The 19,256-nt window shown below is 38.9% G+C and overlaps 1 protein-coding gene across 1 annotated transcript; it reads left to right on the top strand.

Annotated features, from left to right (window-relative positions):
* The first annotated feature begins 5,947 nt into the window (after positions 1–5,947).
* On the top strand, positions 5,948–6,946 carry LOC141326511 (trace amine-associated receptor 13c-like). Its single transcript, XM_073835255.1, has one exon. It carries the CDS (start codon positions 5,948–5,950, stop codon positions 6,944–6,946), a length of 999 nt encoding a protein of 332 aa, XP_073691356.1.
* The last annotated feature ends 12,310 nt before the right edge of the window (positions 6,947–19,256 follow it).

Below are 19,256 nucleotides of genomic sequence, written 5' to 3'. Positions count from 1 at the left end.
GCGAAGAACGGCTCTTTCCGGGTCAGGAACGGGTGCAACAGCCTGAGCTGCCGAAGCGCTGACCTGTAGTTGGTCCAGCCGTTCCACCAACTGGCTGAGTTGGAGCGAAACCTCTGCATAGGCGCGGCGAGAAGCCTCAAGTTCTTCCTGCTGCCGACCGAGTAGAATGCTCTGCTGAGAGAGGGCTCGGCGCATCTCCGTTTCCTCTGCTGAATCCATACTTGGTGAGTAGATTCTGTCAGGGTGATGGTAATAGAGGACTCAGATGCAGAGTTAGAAATAGTGAAGCTTTATTTCTTTTGCCTCAAAACACAAAGTAACACAAATAATAGTTAACCGCTGTAGAATAAGCGGAGATTCCAAAGCTGGCCGGCAGCGACAAAACATAAAATAACAGAAACAATAGTTAACTGCTGCTTGGAGAAGCGGAGATTCCAGAGCTAGCCGGCAGTGACCAAAACACAAAGTAACATAAACAATATTTAACTGTTTGTAGGAAAGAAAACAGAGATGCCAGAGCTGGCCGGCAGAATAGCGGACCATCCAAGCAGCTGGAACTCCGCGCTAAGAATCCTGCAGCACAAGAGAACAAAAGGGTCAGACTGCAGCGTAGAGAGACACGAAACATATGTAAAGACAATCTACTCACAGCAAGGAAAGGGAAAGTGGGGACATATAAAGGCGTGGGAAAATAAGCCACAGGTGGTAGCGAGTCAGCTCGTGATCTGCGCACTCCCGCCGCACCATCAGCGCTGATTGCCCAGATCACAAGCTGCCGAACCTGACAGGACAACACAAATAGCAAGAGGAGCAAGGAAGGCACCCTGAACCGTGACACTAATTATTTTATTGGTCTGAGGTTTCTAAGGGTGGAGGGGCAATGCCTTATTTTAAGACCTTGCCAAAACAAAGCAAGGTGGCCGGACATATTCAATCTTACTTCTCAATAATAAAGTTGATAAATCAATAAAAAAACAAGTGCACATCTAGAAATAATGATTCATAACCAATGTCTTGGTAGCCTCTGTGAGATAAAATGCTGATTTAGCTAAATAATCCAGATTTTTATATATAAAAAAGCATTTTTAGTTACTGGCCCAATTTACCTAAATGTGTTTAATGGTGTCCTATTATGCTTTTTCACTTTTTTAATTTTAGCCAGTGTGTGGTGTGTATGTTTGGGCATAAAAAACATCTACAAAGTTACAAATCTCGAAGTCACTCCAAAGGGAAAGATTTAGTTTTTAAAAAATCCCTTTTCAAGAACTACAATGAACGGCTCCTTTGGACTACAGCGTTTGTTTTCCGAATGCTATGATGTCACAATGCGGTCTATTAGAATATCATTAAAAAAAATCCCACCTACAGAAATTCTAATCGTTGGCGGGTGGGGAGGGACGAGGTGGGGGATTGGCCTAACTTTAGCGATGTAGCATGGATAGCCGCTTCTGGAATGCTTCAGCGAGCCGCAGGGTGGCGTATTATTTACTCACCCTCCATGCTTCCTAAGTGTATATGACTTCTTTCTTTCATGCAAATGCAATCGGAGTTATATTAAAAATGATCCTGGCACTCCCAAGCTTTAGAACGGCATAGACTGGTGTTTCTCTCCATCAGTCCAAAACCAGTCCATAAAAGTGCGTTAATCCATAATAAAAAGTGCCGCACATGGCTCTGGGGGGCCAATAAAAGCCTCCAGTAGTGAAACGATTTGCTTTTGTAAAAAAAAAAATCCATATTTAAAACATAAAAATCACTTTAATCTAGCTTGTGCAATTGTACACAGAAATTGCTGCTTTGAAAAGGGGCGTGAGAGTAACAAAATGCCGTCTAAGCTGTGTGCCAATCGCAACGCAGTGAGATTGCTAACCAATTACAACACATTTTGTTTTTTGGAAGGGTTAGGGTTAGCCTTCATCAAACCCGGAACTAATCGAGCCATTTGGGGAGAAAGCTATTGTAATAACTAAATTATGTGAAAAATTATGCGTTTTTTGAACCACCAAGCATGAGAGCTCCTGGTCTGCTTTCCATTTATCTGCCATCCTGGGCAGGATTCAGTGGCCTCCGTTCCTCAGCCTGCTAGCCATTGTGCTTCTGTCGTAACCTACCGTTTGGACTGTTTTCACCTCCTCTCCCGCAATCTCCTGTCTTGTCAATAAACTTGTAAAACACTCATTCTGCATTTGAGTTCTCCCTCGGATACCATGACAGATGCATCAATTTATCACCGCAACCCTAATTAAAATGATAGGTAGTATAGTATATTTGTGATTTTGCTGTAAAAACAGGCTTTATTACTTATAGAGAACGGAGGTGCTCCAGTAAGCACACATATGTCTCCAAAGTGCATTTACATACATTCTAAACAATATACATCTTAAAGACACTTACTAAATGTCTATTTAACATCTGACAGGAAAAGGTTCAATAAGAATTGCAGATGAGGAGTGATGTATGTGTGCTGTTATTTAATAAAATTCACTGATGTCAGCACTGTTTACATTAGATAAATGTAAGCAATTAAAAAAAAAACTAGATAATGTAACTAAACATAAGTTTTCTATTTTATTTGTCCATTAGTACTATTGATAAATTGAGGAACATTTGTGTTGGAGTTAACACATCAGCAACTACCTCAACATGCATTTCCCCTTTTTCTGAAAAGCATTTACCCATTATTTTTTAAATCAAATCAAACCTCCGCTACTCCAACAAAACCCATATTCAAATTAATGAATTAACAATAGGTTAAACCAGAAATAACCAAGTATCTCCATATCAATAACATAATTAAATTCTGCACACTCAATCACTAGTAACATAACTGAAAGTGAACAACAATGACCTGTCTACCCAGTGAACAACCTAAACTCAATCAATTGACTATTTTTATTAATATTGGAATTTCAGTTCTCAAAACAGTCCCTAACTCTTTGTTAAAGTGATTACAAAATCCTTAAGCCAGCCAGGACTCTTCTTCTGTCTAGATTTCTACATTTGGCTCCTCCTGAGGAACATTAATAAGCATTAGTCTATTTTCTGGGCAAACAGCTACACTTGTGGTTTTCTATGGTCTCTATGGTCTAGTCGTACTTATTGTGTACCAGTAATATATTCAGTTTGGTACGCATCAGTCAACTTCTCATCAGCTGAAAATGAGTCGCACTGGTCGCTCTGTAAGTGTGTAACATCCTAGTGACTTCTGACTTCCAGGGTTTCTACTGCAATTCTGCTAACTGGATACTATTTTTTTCAGGACCCTATTGAAGTGTTCCACACAGCCATTAGACGGCAGATGATAAACACTTAAATGAATGTGCTTGATTCCACTTCCTTCAGGAAACCGTCTGCATTGGAGCGGGATGTATACTGGCAGTTTTGTTGGGTGACTGACAAGTGGTAAAGGATGCAATAACTGAATGTACCAGCATGTCCATGCATGGCCACCAATAAAGTTCCCTCTGCCTTTGTTTAGTCTGCACCATTCTGGGGTTTGTATCATGTGCTAGATGAACAATTCGGTCTCTCAGCGAACCCGGCACCACCTATGGGGAGCCCTGAAACACCACAGTTGAGTCAAATGCAAGTTCATGAACATATAGGGTGGTACAATGACATAAGTGGGGATGTCGCATTCTTTGATCTTGGCCATCCCTGCTGAATTCACATGCGCAATTTTGAAAGTTCAGAACATGACTCACAATTGGTTTTAAATTCTTAAATTGACAAAGCAGGGGTGAAATCTCCGATCTTAATTCAAGTTTTGCAGTGACCAAATCAGAGCATGGAAGGGAATTGCGCAAAAGCGCATTGGCTGCAACAACACAAGTGTAGGCAGACTTGGATCAAATAGGTTCAGCACTGCACTGGTAGCCAGTATCTCTTTCAGGTCCTTGAAACTTTCCTCTGCTTCCAATGTCAGTTTTAGTGCGAGTGTATCAGATCGCAGCAAGTTTCTCAGTGGTTCCACTACTGTCACATAGTTAGGGAAGAATTTACTGAACCAAGAAGTTAAACCCAATAATGATCTGAAAGTTTACAAATCAGCTGGCACTGGAGCATCCGTTATGGCCTTAATGTGGTCTGGATTTGGGGCGAAGACTCTTTAGAAATTATGTGATCTAAATAACGAATACTTAGTTGGTTGGCGAGGCACAGGTTCTGAGGCATTCGTCATGTTCATCTTTTGAGCTGCCCCGGACAACTATGTCATCCAGGTAATTCTGTATGCCCAGCAAATCTTTTAACACAGTCTGCATGATTTTTTATAAAAACTGCATTCGGCCAGCCCGAATGGAACTCGACCGTCATGTGTAATAAATGCTGTTTAATTTCTGCTCTCTTCATGTAACGGCAAGTGGTGATATGCGCTGGTCAGATCAATTTGTGAAAACACTGTGGCATTAAGCATTTCCGCGAACAACTCTTCAGGGTGCAGGAGTGGATGACAGTCCATTATGACACTTTTATTAGGTCCACGTAAATCCACACATAATCTAATGCCCCCCTTGTTTCTTTCGAGTTACCACCATGGGTGATACCCAAGGTGATGCATCAATCTTTTCGATAACTCCAGCTTGCAGCGGCTGCTGAAGTTTACTGGACACCTCATCTCATGCACACTATGGGGAGCATCTAAGCTTTTGTTGCACTGGTTGAACATTAGGATTCACTTGGACTACATGAACAAATCCTTTCAGACATCTGACCATTACAGCTGTTTCTTATTCCGTTTCACATATTGGTTTAAATGGTTTAATAGCCACTGTTCTTCCATCAAACTGGTAATTCAAGGCTTTAATCAAGTCTATGCCTAATAGAGATTAGCCTGCCTTGATGTAAAAATGTAGTTGAAGTGGTCATGTCTCCTAGCATCACTATAGCAGACATGCAACCAAGCACTGGGATGCTGTCTTTTTAAGACCAAGACCACAAGATGAGCAAGTTTCATCAATATCAAGATATATACAGATAGATGAATTAATCCGGTTGTTCACATTTTTTTAATTGCTGCGCTTGTCATAATGCCGTAAGTCACATGAGAACCCCAGCATGGCAGATGATGTCCAGATCGAATTCATACTTAACACATTCAGGTTATATAGTGTAGCAGCCAAATTAAGAGTATATCCCTTTAAGAAACATGGCAGGAAATAGTTATTAGCAACACTGTTTGATGGCGTCACTGGCGCTGCCAGCGTTAGACAGGAGCACGCTACCTGAGGACGCCAAACTGAAACAGCTTTTCAATGGGAAGAAAGTGTCACATTTATTTCTTATTTTGATCGCTTTGGAATACCATTGTATATCTGTTTTGTTTTTCTTTTTATTTGATTTGGTTTCACTTTTCATAGAATTACGAGTCAGTTGATTAGTGCAACTCCATTCTCATCGATAATGTCAAGCAACTTCAAGAATTAACAAACCAACTGGAATAAATCATAAAGCATCGACAAGTAAAACCTTCCTTGTATATAACTTGCACATTTGGCTGATGGCAGAATGCCATAACATATAGTATGCACTCTTTTAGCACTCGTTCAGTAATTAATGAATATACACAGCCAATGTGTATTGTTTGAATGCACTATGCTTCTACTGTGGGTTTGTTAAGAACTATTTTTGACAGCCACAATTGAAAACTCATAAAGGGTATTTTTTGCAACCAGAGAAGTTACGTACAAAAACTGTGATAAATAAATTTGAATTGTTTATTAACATACAACATATTTACCGGAATATAGACCAGCTAAGATCTGATAGGTCTATAAATTTCTACATTCAGAACTATGAATATTAAATTAGAGGGTGGATTGACAGCTGAATATTCAAACCTCACAGTAAGTGAGGTGGTGACTGAGTTTCTGTAAGTATAAAACTGAGTCATATTAGTGGCAAGCATCTTCACACAGAGTCTACTCTTCAAGATAGATCAATCATGAAAATGTCTGACTGGGGAGTGACAAACACAGAAAATGTCCAATCGGTCCAATACTGCTTTCCAAACAACAATTTGTCTTGTACCAGAAGTATCAGACCAGAAGCGGAGTATATTATTGTGTACATTTTCGTTTCTGTAACATCAGTGTTTACAGTGTTTCTGAACTTGTTGGTGATTATCTCCATCTTACACTTCAAGCAGCTTCACACTCCGACCAATGTGCTGATCCTCTCTCTGGCTGTGGCTGATCTGATCGCAGGACTGATTCTCATGCCAGTGCAGGGAATGAAACTGATTGAGCCTTGCTGGTATTTTGGAGAAATATTTTGCTCAATATTTCCTCTTATTTTGTATGTGGTTGTCACAGCATCTCTTGGTAACTTGATTATTATATCTGTCGATCGGTACATTGCTGTGAATGATCCTTTGCGATATCCACTGAAGGTCAATACTAACAGAGTTATTGTTTCTATTGTTGTAAACTGGTTATTCTCCTTCATATATTCATTTTATCTTTTGTATGAGTCTTTAATCTATCCAGAAAGAAACCACACATGTATTGGAGAATGTGTACTTTATGTTAGGTTGGAATATCTAATATTAGATTCCTTTGTTTGTTTAGTGGCACCTTGTTGTGTAATTACTTCTTTATATGTGAAAATCTGCTTTGTAGCAAATTATCAAGCTAAGCATATCAATTCAGTCACAGACAAAAAGGCTAGGTCAGAAAAAAAGGCTGCAAAAACCTTAGGGATTGTAGTACTGGTTTATCTTCTCTGCTGGATGCCATATTATTTAACTACTCTTTCTCTTGGGCATGACGAAAATGATGCTCTTCTAATTAACATAATGCAGTGGATTGTATGCATGAATTCATTAATGAATCCACTTATCTATGCAATGTTTTATAGATGGTTTAGACTGTCAGCAAAATACATTTTGACACTTAAAATATTGGAACCTTCATCAAAGTACTTCAGTCTGTTCCCAGAAGAGCAATGATCACATAAACTCACATGCAAATGCAAATAAGGTCAACTGTCTCCAAATGTAATAGTGTCTTTTTTTGGGGGGGTGGGGGGATGGGGTCTAACATGTACGTTGTGAGTTTTTATAATTGTGAATGACACTGGACATGACAATGAACATGAAAGTACAGCAAAACAGGCCCGGATATAGGCATGGGCAAGGTGGGGCAATGCCCCCCTAAATGCTGTGACTGCCCCCCCAAACGTAAAGGCATGCAATTTCATAAAACAAACAAACTAAATTGCCTTATGTTATTTATCCTATTTACACGAAGGTATGTCATTTCTGTCTCTACATGATCGCGCGTTTACAATGTCTCCTCTGCGAAAACACGGACGGGATCGCGCACTCCATTCATAAAAACCGACTTTACTATAGCGCGGAATACCACAGAATTCGTCGATTTTTGGATTAATAAATCAAAAGTTGGTCTGTCACTTAATTCAAATCGCGATATGGACTAGTGTCTGTGAAAACTGAAATGCAAAAAGACTGGAAAAGAATTAAAAAAGACTGATGATGATGGCAATGTAGAGTTTGAAGACCTCTCTACCGTTTGCAAATATCTACACGGGTATAAGAATGCATTTCCTCAGCTCCATCGCATGTATGTGACCTCCCTTGTGATTGGAATATCATCTGCATCATGCTAAAGCTCTTTCTCCACTTTGTCTCGTGTTCTTACTCCCTTCCGCCGCACTATTGCTACATGAAAGAAAAAGAAATGTAGTTATTCTGGCTCAGGAGAAGGGCATAACCACAGGCCTAGATATGCATGCATTTGTTAGTCTTTTTGCACAGAAAAGCAGACGACTGATGCTTTAAAAAAAAAAATTGTAAAAAAAAATACACAAAAAAAGAAATAAAAAAATATATGAATAAAATAAAAAGACAAAAAAATGAAAAGATAGATAGATAGATAGATAGATAGATAGATAGATAGATAGATAGATAGATAGATAGATAGATAGATAGATAGATAGATAGATAGATAGATTTAAAAAAGTAAAAAAAAAAAAAAAAACATAAATGCAGCCTCAAAAGGGCACAAGCCAGTGTCCTATTTGTGCCGGTCCCAAGCCCGGGTAAATGCAGAGGGTAGGGCATCAAACATAAAACCTATAAGACAAATCAAATGGATCAAAGGAGAAGATAGAGATATGGATAGGTGGACTGATATGATGACAGCATAGTTAGTATAGTTTTCTTTGCATAGATAATTAGAGAAGCTCACCCACACTTGCCCCCCCCAATATTCTACATGCACCCCCTAATGGGGCTGGCTAAATCCGGCCCTGCAGCAAAATGATGCTGGATACTGCTTTGAAAGAAAGATGATAAAAGGAAAATGTAACATTTGTCCTGTTAAAAATGTTATTTCAAAGATCTTTGGTTTCAATTAAAGACATTTAATTTAATGCATGACCATGGCCATTCTGAAGTTACAGTAGAACAATTTAGAGAGAAATTGCACAAAATAAGCATAAAATGATCGATGATTGGTAAGAGTGATAATCATTGTAATGCCATTTCTTTTTAAAACCAGTGCATTCATTTATATGATATCACTCTATATCAGCAAGGCTGTGATTCGGCCATAGTGTGATACTAAATGGCTAGTATATTGCATTTATAATATAGTGTGATGATACAAGTGTATAAATAAGAAACAACCATGAAGTGTCTTTAAAATGCTTTTTGTGCAAAACTTTTTCTTTCTGCCATAGATTTAAATCTCAATTTGACAGTTTAATAGATAAAACATTTGTTTAAAAGTCTGCTGAGAAATACAAATCTTGTCACCATCTAATGAAATCACAGTCACTAACACAAAGACATTTCTCAATAACAAATACTATTATTAAGTACTATTATTGATATAAAGTAATATGTATAAAGTATATATGAAGTCATATAATATGTAATATGCTCTGGTCCCCTCCCTGCTTACCGTGGTGACGAGATACATAGCAGACTATCATCACTCAATGGCTGGATGTCTAAGTGGTGCCTGCAGAATAACATAGGTTTCATAGACAATTGGATGAGTTTTTGGGGAGTTATGATCCAGGGGTGATGCTGCTCTTTTCTCTAGAAATATGGCACATAGTCTTATGGTGCGTTCACACCGGCCGCGACTTGCGCGGAAAAAACGCGCTATTCGCGCGTAGTTGAACGCTTGAACATTTGAGTTTACTCGCGCCATTCGCGCGTGACATTTTCTTCACAACAGACGCGAATTCGCCTCATGGGAGGGGCTTCTGCCACTCGTCAGCGGGAAAGTAGTTGTAAAATAGGTGAATGAGCTGAATTTGCCAGCTTTAGCTTGCTTGTAGTCTCAATATGTATTTATATGTAGGTCAAATTGAGTAAAGAGAGCGTTTTTTAAAACTTACCAGATTGTCCGACCTCTTCACTCACTTTCTTCCTACCAAGATCCTTTTTATTCCTGTTTCTACAAAAGTACAAAGATGTATCGGACAGCTCCGAGTAACCACAGACAGCAACGGTGATTTTGTCCTCCATTGTTGTTTTGGATTTCTGCCTCCGTCACTACTAGAGCAAGCTCCTGATTGGTTAACGCGGCGCAGATTTTCGCCAAAGTTCAGATTTTTGAACTCACGCGATTCGCACGAATGGTGCGGCAATCGCTTGAAACGCTCAATGCGCGCCGCTTCATTCGCGCGTTTCGCGCCGCAGGATGGCTATTCGCGTCTTTGCATTGACTTAACATGTAAATCACTCGCGCTTGCCGCTTCATTCGCGTCCGGTGTGAACGCACCATTAGAGTTTACACTTGACTAACTGGGGTCCAGGTCAGGAAGCAGACAGACTGACTAAACCTACTGTCTACTAGCCACCTCACATCACAGAAATCAGTTAATTCTAAGCACAGACCCTTTCACCTAGATATCATAATATAGAGACTGTGTCTGTTTCCCCGAGCTAGAAAATACAATGATATGATTGCTGATCATAACCTAAATGTGCTCTGTTTGACAGAAACCAGATGATTACATTATTTTAAATGAGTCTACCCCCCAAGATTACTGTTATAAACATGAGTCGCATCTAAAAGGTAAAGGGGAGGTGTGTTTACAATGTATAGCAATATTTTCAGTGTTTCTCAGAGAACGGGCTTCAAGTATAACTCATTTGAAGTAATGGTGCTTCTTATAACATTATCCATAAAAACAAGTGTTATTGATAAATCCCCTGTGACGTTTGTGCTGACTACTGTATACAGGCCACCAGGGCACCAAACACAGACTTTATTATAGAATTTGCTGATTTTCTGTCTGAGAAACTATGGACTCTGTCTTTTCTAGCATTTAAGATACTGTTGCTCCTTTACGCTTAAGGAAAATTAAGAAAAACAGTCTGACACCATGGTACAATGAGCACACTCGCACCCTAAAGAGAGCAGCCCGGAAATTGAGCGCAGCTGGAAGAAAACAAAACTAGAGTTTTTTCACCATATCATATAGAAAAGCATTAAAAATTACTTTTCATCTCTTTTAGAAGAAAACAAACATAACCCTAGATATTTATGCAATACAGTGGCTAAATTAAAGAAAAATAAAGCACCAACAGGCGTTGACGTTTCCCAACAGCACAGCAGTAATGACTCTATGAACTACTTTACTTCCTAGATCGATAATATTAGAGATAAAATTGTAATCATGCAGCCGTCAGCTGAGTGTCACCTCAGATCTCTATAGATCTCCGAAGGAACAATTGCACTCATTCTCTACTATAGGAGAGGAATAATTGTATAAACTTGTTAAATCATCTAAACCAACAACATGTATGTTAGACCCTAAGCTACTAAAAGAGGTGCTTGATTAATATGTCTTTGTAATTTTTTTTAACCCTAACTGATGTAGTGCATAGCTTTTTATTTCTTAAAAAATATATTGTAATTGTGAAAGATTGACCACCACAGAGTCCTGACCTTAACCGGAAAGTCTTTGGGATGTGCTAAAGTCTGCCTTACACTGCCTGTCCAAAAAAGTTGCACACTTGAATATTTTATTAGACTGCCTTAAGCTTTACTAACATTTCCATCAAGAGTTGGCCCATTCTGAATTATTTTTTGGATTGGTGTGAGAGTTCTCATTTACAAATGAATGTCTCTAAGACTAAAGACATGGTGATAGAATTTTATAATTCTGTTGATATTCCATCTAAAGTAAGTTGCTGCTTGCAACACAAACATAGGGTAATACAGCCTGGTCAGATAGGATAGGCTCAGGCTCTGTGGCAATCCTCTGTACTGTCGCTTCTCCAAGCATTAGCTCTGTCATGTTGGAGTCTGGCTCTCCGTCCGCAGTGGGCTCGGGAATTTGTTTTGCTCCAGCTGCGTTCCATTTCCCGGGCTGCTCTTTTTAGGGCACAAGTGTGCTCGTTATACCATGGTGTCAGACTGTTTTCTTTAATTTTCCTTAAGCATAATGGAGCAACCATATCTAGTTTTTGTCACATCAAGATTTCCGGGCTATTAGATATGCTGAGGAATTCAGATAAGTTAGGAAGTATTACTTACAAAGCAGTCTTTTGTAGAATTTACAGTTTTAGCTATGGATTGTACACAAGACTAGGAAATGTTCCGAGATGTCATCGCTTTGCTGCAGAATTTCAACACCACTAACATCAATTCCTTGTGACAGTATTAAATCTGATTTCCACAATGAGTAGGTCCTAACACATGTTGTCTAACCCCAATAGAGTTCAGAATCTCTATAAATGCTGTTCCTAATGCATCTTTTTCATTATCAACATGGATGTTAAAATCACTATTAAGACTTTATCTGCAGCCAACACTCAACTCAGACAGAAAATCAACAAATTCTTTAATGAAGTCTGTATGGTGCCCTGGTAGTAGCCAGTTGAAACGTCACAGGGAATTTTTCAATAACACTTTTTTCTCTGAATAATGTTATATGAGCCATTGCACCATTGCATCATTACTTTTTAGACGCGGCACATGTTTATGAGTAACAGTAACCTTGAGGGGTAGACTCAAAGTGATTTTGTAGAAAGGGACCTGATATTCAATAAGCCAAGCTTTATCATTTGTTTCTCTGTATTATATCCATTTTTTTGTTGAACATCAATTCAATTGTTACTCTTATATTGGGTTGGACGTTTCTTGTATTTTCTAGCTCGGAGAACAGACACAGTCTCTATAGTATGATATCTAGGTGAAAGGGTCTCTATGTGCTGAGAATTAACTGATTTCTGTGACTGTCTGCTCCCTGACCTGGGCCCTAGTTAGTCAAGTGCAAACTTTAAGACTATGTGCCATATTTTTAGAGAGAAGAGCAGCACCAATCAGATGGAGGGAAGAGCCAGGGAGGAGACGGGAGGAGACAGAAGGGTCCAGGGTGGATCAGACGGAGGGAGGAGCCATGGAGGGGACAGAAAGGACCCGAAACAGGAGGAGCCAGGCGAGACCCAGCCCGCAGCCATGAGGGCAGACAGGTGGTCCCACATATATGTTCTCAGTAAAATCAATTAAATTTTGTTCCATATATGATAATCCCAGATCCAGACTTCGCTCACCCTCAGAGGCGGTGGAGTGGGTGGTGCTTTCCTCAGCACTCTCACGCTCCACTGTAACTCTCATCGTGGCATGTATTGTAGCCGGCTCTTGCACCAGGTCGGACGTGATTGGCTCAGGCTCTAGGGCGATCTTCCTCGCTCTCGTTTCCTTTAGCGATAGCTCAGTCGCATTTGGCTCTGGCTGCTGCTCCGCGCTGCGGGGTGATGGTGGGCTGGGCACTGGGTCCTGAGTGGGGCTGCATGACACCAGCACTCACTCAACATAGGCGGCTAAGCTCTCTCGAGGACCCTCAAAACCAACACAAACAGTCCAACAGGGCTGTAAATCTAAAAAAAAAGCTTTATTTTATTTCATTTTATGAACAAACACCTTTCGTCAACAAAAAAAAAACTTCTATACAATTAACAAAATATCTCAATAACTCAATATCAGTATTTGATGTCGATCGGACATTGGCATCAGGTGTTGGCTTGATGTTGGATTTTGGTTACTTTACAACACAACCTAATGTCTAATAATGTTAGAATTTGAATTTGTGTGGATGTTGTCAATATGACGTTTAGAAGACATTTGATTTTGACAATCATACAACCTAGCTAAATGTCAGTATTTTAAGTCAATTTGACATTGGCTTCAGACTATAGCTTGACGGTGGATTTTGGTTATTTTACATCACAGCCTAGAATCAACAAAATATTAATGTCTAATGATGTCAGAATACCTGCCCACTAAATGTTAGTATTTGACATCAATATGACGTTGGCTGGAGATGTTGGCTCAATGTTGGATTTTGGTTAGTTAATGCCCCAACCTAAAACTAACAAAAAAAGAAACAACGTCTAATTATGTTAGAGTTTGGCGTTGTGTGGACATTACTATTATTACGTCTAGAAGACGCTGGGTTTTGGTCACCATACCTGATGACTTAATGTCAGTATTTGATATCAATATGATGTTGGCTTGAGACAATGGCTCGATGTTTAATTTTTGGTAAGTTAATGCAACAACCAAAAATTAACAAAAGATCAATGTCTAATGATGTTAGAATTTTATATTGTGTGGACATTACTATTATGACGTCTAGCACAGTGATTTTCAAACCTGTCCTGGAGGCACCCTTCTTCTGCACATTTTGCATGTCTCCCTCATCTAACACACCTGATTCAAATCATCAGCTCATTAAGAGAGACTGCAAGACCTGATCTGGGTACGTCTAATAAGGGAGACAGGTAAAATGTGCAGGGTAGGGGTGCCACCAGGACATCTTTGAAAACTGCTGGTCTAGCAGATGTTGGGTTTTGGTTGTCATACCCGATGACTAAATGTCAGTATTTGACATCAGTATGACATTGGCTTGAGACATTGGCTCGAAGTTGGATTTTGGTTAGTTATTGCCACAAACAAAAACTAACAAAAGATCATTTTCTAATAATGTCAGAATTTGATGTTGTGTGGATGTTACCATAATGACGCCTAAGAGACGTTGGATTTTGTTTCCCATACCTGAAGATCAAATGTCAGTATTTGACATCAATATGACGTTAGCTTGAGACGTTGGCTCAACATTGAATTTTGGTTAGCTAATGCCACAACCTAAAACTATCTACCTAAAATATCAATGTCTAATGATGGCTCGATGTTGGATTTTGCTTACCTTGCAACACAACCTAAAAACAACAAAATAATAACATCAGCTGTAAAACATGACTTGAGAAACAATTAAACACCTGTTTAAAAAAGCTGTTGGTACAGGGTCAATGGATGAAGTAGTATAATTACATTCATTGACAACTTTCTGAAGTTCTGTTAATGGTATACAAGTAAATTGTCCCATAGTTACATCTCTTTCATTAGATTTATCAGCTATATTTCCATTGGCAGCAATACTAGTTCTTATTGATGATATTTTGGTATCAAAAAACAGTGCAAGACTACGAGACAGGGGCAACATTTACTAAATGGTCAATTATAGATAATAACATTCTGGAATTACCAGAATTTTCTGTAATAATAAAAAAAAGAAGTTTTTTTCCTTTCTTGCTGTATAAAGTGTTTTATTAAGTAGAGCAACAACATTTAAAACAGATGACAGTGTAGTATTAAGATTGTCAACCATCATATTTAAAGAACAGTCATAACTTAAAGGTTCAATCGATCTCATCATATTAGTAAATTGTGCCTCAGCTTCATCATTTAAAATGAGTTTTATTAAGTCTTTTCTAGCTTGTGAAAATTTTACTTCAGCACCAAAGAACACACGATAATGGTCTAAAATAGGTAACTGAGACACAAATATTCTCAATGCTTAATCCTGTCATTATTAAAATATCTAATATACTACCATGTAGTGTTGGGCGATATGCTCAATTTTCATATCGTCCTATCGTCAGCCTGAGAGATCGCCGATACACGATACTATCGTGCTGATTTATTTAATTATCTATGTACTAAATTCCTTATTCATTTTGTAAAGGTAGACTTGCTATTGGGCATGTGACTAAGTTGTGCGTGTACAGAGCGCTGACGATATAGTTCTGCCGGAGAGATCTTACTTTCGGTTTCATTCTCTGCTATCCGCTATCCTCAGTGAGTGGTAAATGTGCGTGCATGAATGTAAATGAGTGTATCTTTCTTTACCTGTCATATTGCGATAATGTTATCGCTTTATGTCTGACCGTTGTAGAATGTGGAGAAGTGATGCCCGTGTAATTCACGTGCGTATGTTTAGCGCCATTTGAACGCATCGTAATTCTAATTAACGCATACAGATGTTACTGAGGTGAATGTTTATGTTTAGCCAACTATACAGACCGATTCTGATATATGGTAATTAATTCAGCCTGAACCACATTTTACTACCTCTGTTATCCTAATGACAGTGCAATGCTAATATAATATAACACTCCCGTTAGAATCAGTTAATCTATCTACACCGTGCTGTATGAAAATCTCTCCGTGGGTGCACGGACGCAACACATACGCACTGCAGACGGAGTATGTGTGAAACATGCGTTACCCGTTTTCACTGCACACGTCTGTGGCGCGTTAAGGCGACGTAGCCACTCTCTTTGCTTGTGTTTATACCGCAGCAAGTTTCTGAAGCATCCTAGAACCGACTCTCCGCGCTGCATCGCTAAAGTTAGGCGCCTTTTTGACGGATAATAATAATAATCGTCTAACTATCGTCAAAGGCATCAGCCACAGGCGATATCTCTGACTATCGTCGATACACGATACTATCGTCTATCGGCACAACCCTACTACCATGCTGACAGTAGGTTCTGTAATGTTTTGGGTGAGTCAAAAGTTCTCTAGCCTTATCAGTCTCTTTATTAATATGAATATTTAAATCCCCACTCAGATCAATTCTGATAATCCCTGAAAAAAATGTTGGTCCATATTTCGGTGGTTGATATTGTCAGGTTTTTGGACTGTTTGTTTTGGTTTTTCCCAGTGTCCCACAAATTTTGTGTTTGCAACTACAGTAAACAGGTGTGTGAGATCAGGAAGACTATTTGGCTTATTCATTACTCAAAGATTATACCTACTCAACCTAGGCAATGCAGTGTGTGTATATGTATATATATATATAATATTATTGCTATTATTATTATTATTTATTTTTGACTTAGGAATTAGTCTCGATTTGCCACAGCTGTCATTTCTGAGCATTGTTTTATCATTGTTTTGCCTTCTCGCTACGACCCTGGAAGGTTAACGTTTTGATTCATCTCAGGTTGCCCCTGACTTGGATTGTTTATCTTACTCTGTTTTGCTCGCCACCTGCCTCGACTCTCTGCTCGTTCTAAGGACTCTGATAGCTCGCAGCCAGCCCCGAACCAAGCCTGTCCCCCGTTTACTTTGTCGTCTCGCCCCTCTGAATACTGTTCGCTGTTTGTGCTGTTTAAAAAAGCTGCAAATGGATCCGAATGCTTCTGACTCGTCATCACAGTAGCAATAGTGCAAGACGAAGGAGTAAACATAAAGATTATTTAACTCCAATTTGTAGTCCAAAACAAAGAACAGGATAATTACCAGGAGAATTAATTATCATCAACACATGTACTCAAATAACATCAATCCAGGACAAAGACTAAGGGAGAACTGAGGACTTATAAGATAGAACCAGACAAAGGGAACTAATGAGATGATTAATACAACACAGGTGAACAAAATGAAGGTGACTAACTAGTAATTAGAACAGGAACCAAACCAAATAAGGTCAAACAGGAACTAAACAGGAACATACACATGACATGTCGCCCCCCTCCCAAAAGGCGGTTCTGCGCTGTTTACAGTTTTACCTAGCCGTAACAGCTAGATGTTTCCGTGCTCTAAAGGATTCTGAGGGGTGCTCTGGAGGAGCGGGTTCTAGAGGGAGCTCTGGAGGAGTGGACTCTTGTGGGCGCTCTGGAGGAGTGGAGCTTGCTAACACAGGATGCTCAGGAGACAACGGAGGGCTGGACGGGACCAGCAGAGGTGAAGGAGACTCAGGAGACAAAGTAAGGCTGGACGGAACCAGCGGAGAGGCCGGCGGTCTTATCTTGGGAGCAGCCTGTGGGCTTGACTTGGGAGTGGCCACCATTTCTGGGCTGAGGACCGGAATGGATCTTGGAGCTAGGTATGGAGTATATATATAAATGTCAGTTATTTTACCAATGATTTAGCATTAAAGTACTTCATTGTCTGGTTGTGGTGCATGAATCTAAAGATGATGAACAGCCTAAACTGTCTGCTCAATTTTCATCTGTATTCCCTGCACAGTACCTCATGCCCAATCACAAATGTTTGGAGCTTTTCTGATTTCAGAATCTGTGAAGTGTGAATTTCAGTTGACCCATAACTTCACTCTGAGCCTATTGGAGTTGTCAGTACATCTCCTTTAAAGTTTACAGGGAGGAATTGCAATGCTTAAGTAAATATATTGATAATTAAGTAATTATTAATTACTTATATACAATTATTGATTGATTGATTGATTGATTGATTGATTGATTGATTGATTGATTGATATGGTCTCTACTAATGTACTCATGGCCTGAATCAGGTATCATAAATAAGGTGTGTTTGTTTAGGAAAAGAAACAATAGTGTATATCCGAGAGTAACTGTAGTGTGACATGCATTTTCTTTAACATACTTGAAACACTGAAATACAACCAACTTGATCTTAGTTGTCTTGTAAATGGATTTAAAACCCACGAACTTTGATTTAGAAATTTTGTTGAGAAATTGTAGTGATATGATAAAAAAATCTTTTTGAATATGACCCCTGATCTTCAGGATCCTCTTTGCTTTCTTATGATGTAATGCTTATTTTTTCGACTCTTTTGGGACCTTTGAACTGGACCAAGCTGTAAAGCTGTAGAGACTATTAGCACATGAAATATTTTCATCAGTAATGATGTCTCATGAAACTTACGGTTAAAGCCTAGCAATTAAAGGTGTTAAATGCACAGATAATAAGAAAGAATAATAAGAAATAATCGTGTGATGATGCAACCAGAGCTGTTGTAGCTTACATCCATTACATCAAGGTTACTCATCATTACCCTAAACCACTGTACTGATTTTATGGAAAAATGACATAAAAATAAAACTTATGTTTTGTGCAATACAAAGAGTGGTAGTTATACCAAATAGAAATTACCAATGTATGAATGTGAATGCTTAGTGGATGCAAGGTTGTCTGACACTTTCTTTTGTACTTATTTGTCACAAGAACCATACAGTGGAATCTTACTTAATATTTTAATGTTACTGATTGCTGTAATACCGGACTTGAAAATGCAATAAAGTCACTGCAAAAAATAAATGCAAAATGCAACTGAAATGCAATGCAGTGACTTATTTTGCCACCATATTAATATTTATCAGCCTGCACAGAAAACATGACAGTGGTAGTTAATAAAACTGAAACCAGTAGTTTGTCATACTGTTTTACAAAACAGCATTTCTTGTATATATTATACCTATATAAGTATTTATCTTCTGAGTGTTTTTTCAGAGAGAAGTATACAGATGAATCAAAAGAAATACAATGTTTCCATTATATGTTTCTGTTTAATTGACCCAGCCTATGTTTTTAGGATGTTTATAACTTGATAGTGTAATTGTTCAAATCAGGTTTGGTAATCCACCCTGTCATTTCGAGAAACTGAAAAAATAAATGCTTTTATCTGTTATCACAAATAAACACATAAAGCAGTACTGAGAAAATTAACAGGTAAAATGTCAGAGTGTCTTATTACCACATTCAAGAGCTGAAATAGCGGAGTCATTATTTGTCCTCATTTATACACCTGACTGAAAGAAAGCTGCATAACCTGAACATGATTTGTTAAGTAGGGGAGAGATACAAAATCTACAGTGTTTTGGCTCCCTAGGACCATGGATGTCATCGTAACTGAAATCTGGGGCTGGCTGGAAACAGAAATGTGGCACGCAAAGAGACACCCAAGCTCTTATCAGATATTAGGTCAATATTAGGACATTAAAATGGATTTACTAATGTCGTAAACATCACATTCCAGGGGGCAGATTTATGGTGGGGAAACACCAAGGTCTGAGTCTCTGGCTGGTGAGGGAGAGACATCAACAGACCCCAACCTTAGTCTCCAGCTTTTGAAGCAGCAACAGATATGACCACGTTCTGAGCCTCTAGGCTGTAAGAAAAAGATATCTCCTACGTTCAGAGTCTTTGTCTAACAGATACAGC

This window comes from Garra rufa, chromosome 2, assembly GCF_049309525.1.
Source record: "Garra rufa chromosome 2, GarRuf1.0, whole genome shotgun sequence".
NCBI lineage: Eukaryota > Metazoa > Chordata > Actinopteri > Cypriniformes > Cyprinidae > Garra > Garra rufa.
The sequence above is the reverse complement of the archived record's forward strand: the minus strand, read 5'-3'. Positions and strand labels throughout refer to the sequence as shown.

Excerpts from the sequence above, each read along its gene's own strand:
- LOC141326511 (XM_073835255.1), top strand. The coding sequence starts at position 5,948 with ATGTCTGACTGGGGAGTGACAAACACAGAAAATGTCCAATCGGTCCAA.